The following is a 5526-nucleotide window of genomic DNA, read 5'->3' as shown; positions in this document are numbered from 1 at the left end:
CAGCAGATTGTAGGTCCCACTTGATGTGGACTGGCTTTTGAGTACTGTGGACAAAAACGTCAAAGGCTTCTTCTTCTTCTTTTAGCCAGTCCCTTTTTATTACTATTTATTTATTTTATTTAACAATTTCTATTATTTTTGTAGGGATAATTATTGGTTTATATTCAACAATTTCTATGTTCATAGCATATCCAATTTCTTCCATACATGTAAAATTTATATGAGATCGACCACTCGTGACCTAATATAAAAACCTAAACCGGGAAAATAATGTTGGTAATTATATTGTTTTATTCTTGGTCATAGATTCCCAATTAATTATTTTTTTCTTCTTAATTTGTAGCATCTCTTTCGTTAATTTTTCTATAAAAAAAAATTAGCTTGAACATCCTATAACTTAGTAGTTTTTAAGCGTTTTTTGTGAGTGTAAAGTAGATTAAAATATAAGATAATTTATGATGTAAACTATTATGCGTGCAATAAAATTTAAAATATAAATTGTAATTTTTAAAAATATAAAGAGTAAGTATAAAAATAACTAAATTATAGAATGATTAAGATATTTTTTAAAAAAAATTACTAAGTAAGATAATATATCTACCAACAAATGACATAATATATACTAAGTATTAGGTATTGTTTGTTTCAAGAAAACCACTTTTCTATAAAAGTAGTTTCCAAGCTTTTGAATGTTTGGTGAATTCTAGAAAACTAGTTTCTAATAAAAAAAAAAGATAAACATTTTCCATCAAGAAAGTGTTTTTCTCCTTTTAATTCTGGAAAACACTTTTTTTTCCTTTAACATATAAAATAAATCTTATATAAATACACACTCTTAATTAATAACATTAATTAATTTGGATTTTTTATTAATTTTAAAAAATTATTTTAAGGTTTTAAAAATAAAATTTATTTAAAATTAAAATATTTATAAGTTATTTTTTAGCTTGTATTTCTTTACATAGCTAAACAATATAGTTTTTTAATTTATTTTCTATGATATTATCAAATATACAAAAATTACTTTTCAAAGTTTTATCTTTTATAAAAATTATTTTTAAAAAAATTACTTTCAAGTTTGTTTACTTTCGAGCAAACAAAAAATTCCTTAATAATTGATGAGTATATAATGTCTCTCTGCCACAAATCTCTCCCCAACAGAGAGTGCCCTACAAGAAAAGACAAGAGGGTCCTGAAATAAGATAGTCAACTCCCACTTGTTCTTCAGTCCCTTAGCAAGGGCACATTATTTAAGAAAATGGTCCTCAAATATCACTTATTTTTTTATACTTGTACTATTATATCCATAATAATTTTTCAATATACATCAAAATATTAAATCAAATAAAAAAAAGAAATTAGAAAAAGTACGAGGAAGTGGAGCTCTGTTCCCCTGTACCACAGCTTCAAGACATGAAATACATTATTATATTTTTTTTCAGAAATCATGAATACGGCTACACCTCTTTTTCACTGCCCAGATCTCTCTGCATCAATAAACTAATAGTGTACACAATTTTTAACAATATCACTCCATTTGCTATGGATAATTGCATGATCTTAGGGTTTCAAATGTTAGGTTGAGATTTGATTATTTGTTGGTTTATTATTCTCCCTAGCTATAATATTATATTCTGTGTTCAAATCTTAAAAAAACACAAGGATTCTTATGATCTCGAGTAAGCTTTCATGATTTAAAATCGAATTTAAAAATATATTTTTATTATATGAAAAAAATAGTAAGATACTCTCATTGATGTAAATAAAAAAAATCACTAGGAAGGGGTGAGCGAATTAATCAAAATATTCCTAAAACTCTACTCAAAATTATCAGAATCAAACAATTTTTATGAATTTGTTAGATAATTTTGGTTAATTTCTTTTTTAAAAAATAAATTGACTTAATTTAGTTTTGATCTTGGTTTTAAATTCTAGATATCAAAATCCGATAAGATATAATATCTCATTAAATCAAAGTCCGTAAAAAATAATCTATTTAAAAGCTCATTAACTCAAATTAGGCTTATTTGATTATAATAAATGTAAAACTAAACTGGACTAATCAATTTATATTTTTTATTCAGTTTAATTCAATTTAAAACTTGAAAAAAAAAAGATTCATTAGTTATTTTTGCCTAAATTAAACTGGTTGAATCGATACTCACTCCTTCCGACTTAAAGCTCATTTAATATTATAATAATTATTATTATTTTTTAAAGTATTTTTTATTTAAAAATATATAAAAATAATATATTTTTTATTTTAAAAAAATTATTTTTATCATTGTCACATCAAAAAATATAAAATAAAAAAAATATTTTAAAATAAAAAAAATTAATTTTTTTCAAAAAACAAACAGGCTATTACTCTTACGACATAAAAGAAGAGTATCAACTTACAAAACTGCCCTTCACAAAACATACATGCATGAAATAATGGGATGGACTATATACTATGCTTTACAGCTAAACCTTCAAGTAATTTAAAACTTTATGGATCTTGTACACAAGGACATAAATTAAGGGGAAAGGTGAAGGAGAGGCAACAAAAGGATAAAAATCAAGTTTAATTAGGGTAATTAGTGATTAATCAAGAGTTAATAACAACCAATAAATAAAGGGGAGGAAAAGGTAGCGGGTTTTCCGGTACAAAGGACGAAGGAAGCAAAAGCTGGTAGGTCGCCACGTGGCGATACTTTGAACCGTAGGATCAACATGAAGAATGATCAATCCATTTTGTGTGTGTGTGTGTGTGTGTGTGTGAGTGAGAGAGAGAGAGAGAGAGAGAGAGAGAGAGAGAGATCATCCCATGACATCCTTAGGCAGTGAAGAGAAGAGGGTCAGCTTAGTTTAGTTCTTAAGACTTTGGAGACAACACAAACAAGAACAAGAGAAGCCTTGCTGAGTGAAAGCTAAAAAGGCACTGCAAAATCATCAGAGAGAGAGAGACTTAAATTGGGTCAGGAGAGAGAGAGAGAGAGAGAGAGAGAGAGAGAGAGAGGGTATGGCGGCGTTTGCAGAGAAGCAGAAGCAGCTGTAATTCTGTGTCTAAGTAAATGGCAAAGAAAAGGTACTGAAGGCGCGATTAACGCTTTCTTTTCTTCAACCAAAAAAAGGGCCAACAAAACTAATCAAGAAACTACTCACTAACCACTTGACACAGTTTTTTTAGAGAAGGAAGCAAGGTAGCTAGAGTGAGTGAGTGAGTGAGTGAGTATGTGAGTGAGAGAGAGAAGAGAGAGGCATTTTCACATACACAAGACTCAAGAAAGCAGGGAACAAGATTGTGTGATACTACCACTAGTACTCTTACACTCTTTGATCCTTCTTCTTCTTGGTTTTGTTCCCTCTTTCCTTTTTCGATTCATAACCCAAAATTCTGGAGAATTTAAGGAGGGCCCTTTTGATGTTTGTTGGGTTGTAAGCAAAAGACAAAGAAAGAGAGGTTTTCTTGATTATGGATTTTCTCTCACAATTGAGTTTTGGGTCAGGCTTAGAGGAGGAGAAATGGCTGGCCTTTTCTCATTAGGAAGAGGTAGTAGTAGCAGTAATAACCAAGAAGACCAACAAAACAACAATAATCCACCAACTGAAATTCCACAAGAAAGCTGGTTTTGGTACAAAAGTGAAGACATTCCATACAAAAGTTTTGAGCTATGGCAGCAGCAGCACCAAGAACTTCTTCACCAAAGACATCAGAATCCACAGCAAGATCTCTACTCACCAGCTGTTGGGTTAGGTGTAGGACCCAGTAGAACTTCAATCAACATCTCTGATGAATCCTCATCAAGATCAGCAGCAGCAGCAGAAGCTTTCATGATGATGAGGCCTGGTGGTTCTGGAACAGGAGGAGCTGGTAGCATAAGTTGCCAAGATTGTGGCAACCAAGCAAAGAAAGATTGTATACATATGAGGTGTAGGACTTGTTGTAAGAGTAGAGGATTTGAGTGCCAAACCCATGTGAAAAGTACCTGGGTTCCTGCCTCTAAGCGCCGTGAAAGACAGCAACAATTAAATCTTTTACAGCAACAGCAACAACTGCAAATTCGTGGAGAGAATCCTAAGAGACAGAGAGAAAATCCAAGCTCTTCTCTTGCTTGCACTCGCTTAGCCAATAGCATGTCAGGTAAAGACAATATCTATATACACTTTGTTTATGTAATGTCTCTTTTCTTTTCTTTCAACAGAAACGAGTGACTCACAGTTCTAAAGAGTCATTTTTTAGAAGAATTCAGTGGCACACACGCTCATACAGAGAATCTTGAAAGAAAGAGAGAGAGAGAGAGAGAGAGAGAGGCCATATCGATTGCGTGTATTGAAAACGAACCTCCATAGTAAAACCCCATCAGCTTTTTTTCACCTTTCCTTTTATGAATACTGTTATGAGGTATTCCTGACAAGTGGATTGAAAGGGAGAAACTATTTTTCTCTTTCTGTGTGTTGATTGATATCTGTGTATATATATTATATATGAGCATGTTTGTTCTTTCTTGATAGCTTTTGCGTGCCATTTCATATACATAAAATATAATTCTATAAAAAAAAATCCCATTTTTTTATCTTACTATTTTAATCAAAATCTGAAGTAGTTTATGTTAACGGGTTCTTTGTTTTAGGGTTAGAACTTGGGAATTTCCCATCAGAAGTGAGCTCTCCTGCATTATTTCGTTGTGTAAGAGTGAGTGGCATTGATGAAAGTGAGGAGATGTTAGCTTACCAAACTGCTGTTAACATTGGAGGGCATGTGTTTAAAGGAATTCTTTATGATCATGGCCCTGACAGCAACTACATGGCACCCGGTGAGACATCTTCTGGAGGTGGTGGAGTACAGCCACTTAATTTAATCACAGCTGGCACAGCCACTGGTGGTGGTGGTGTAACGGTGGCTTCTACGACAGCCGCATTTCTTGATCCTTCCTCTTTATATCCAGCTCCACTTAACACTTTCATGGCCGGTACGCAATTCTTTCCGAATCCAAGATCATGAAAACACCACAACAACATTCTTGTCTTCCCTCTCTTTTATATTAGCAAGGTCTTTTCTTTTCCAGTCCATTTTGCAAAAAAAGAAAAAAAACTGATGATGATTAAATGTAGTAAGAAGAGAAGTAAATTTGACACATCCATTCAAGAAGTAGGAGTTAAAAAAGAAGAAGAAGAATGAATGCTGATGAGAGGCAATGCTTAACATGTTGTTTTTGTGAAAATTTCGATGATAAGTTATGATTATTATTCTTCTTCTTTTTCTTTCTCTTTTTTTCCCCTCACATCCTCTCTTTCTTGTATGTGAAAGAAATCTAAAGTTTCTTTCTTGTGTTAGGACAGGAAAGGAAAGCATGTAGGGAGGCAGTGCAGTAGTAATGTAGTGATGACATGTTTCATGTTTTCTTGTTTGTTTGAGTTATATATTATGTTTTGTCTTCTGGGGTTTGAAATTGCATTACGTTAGTTTTGGACTTGAACTTGCCTTTTTCCCTGTTTACCCGTAAGTTTGCCGGTTTGAAATTGAAACGAAAATTGGGTTTC

General features: G+C 32.1%; 1 protein-coding gene across 2 annotated transcripts; it reads left to right on the top strand.

Annotated features, from left to right (window-relative positions):
- Nucleotides 1-2758: 2758 nt before the first annotated feature.
- Nucleotides 2759-5247, top strand: LOC18101226 (protein SHI RELATED SEQUENCE 1). 2 transcript variants are annotated; one of them, XM_024605180.2, is made up of 2 exons: nt 2759-4126; nt 4623-5247. In XM_024605180.2, the coding sequence occupies exons 1-2, from the start codon at nt 3508-3510 to the stop codon at nt 4985-4987; spliced, it is 984 nt and encodes a 327-aa protein (XP_024460948.1). In that variant the 5' UTR covers nt 2759-3507; the 3' UTR covers nt 4988-5247. The 2 variants fall into 2 exon arrangements, with proteins under 2 accessions (XP_024460948.1, XP_006380784.1); XM_006380722.3 differs by having other exon boundaries at nt 2763-4126; nt 4617-5247.
- The last annotated feature ends 279 nt before the right edge of the window (nt 5248-5526 follow it).

The sequence above is a fragment of the Populus trichocarpa genome, chromosome 7 (assembly GCF_000002775.5).
Source record: "Populus trichocarpa isolate Nisqually-1 chromosome 7, P.trichocarpa_v4.1, whole genome shotgun sequence".
Lineage (NCBI taxonomy): Eukaryota > Viridiplantae > Streptophyta > Magnoliopsida > Malpighiales > Salicaceae > Populus > Populus trichocarpa.
Note: the sequence above shows the minus strand (reverse complement) of the source record. Positions and strands in the feature narration are given on the sequence as shown.

Bases quoted from the DNA above. Each gene is read 5' to 3' on its own strand.
- LOC18101226 (XM_006380722.3), top strand. From the start codon at position 3,508: ATGGCTGGCCTTTTCTCATTAGGAAGAGGTAGTAGTAGCAGTAATAAC. The intron at 4,127-4,616 runs GTAAAGACAATA...TCTTTGTTTTAG, and splicing joins CTTAGCCAATAGCATGTCAG to GGTTAGAACTTGGGAATTTC.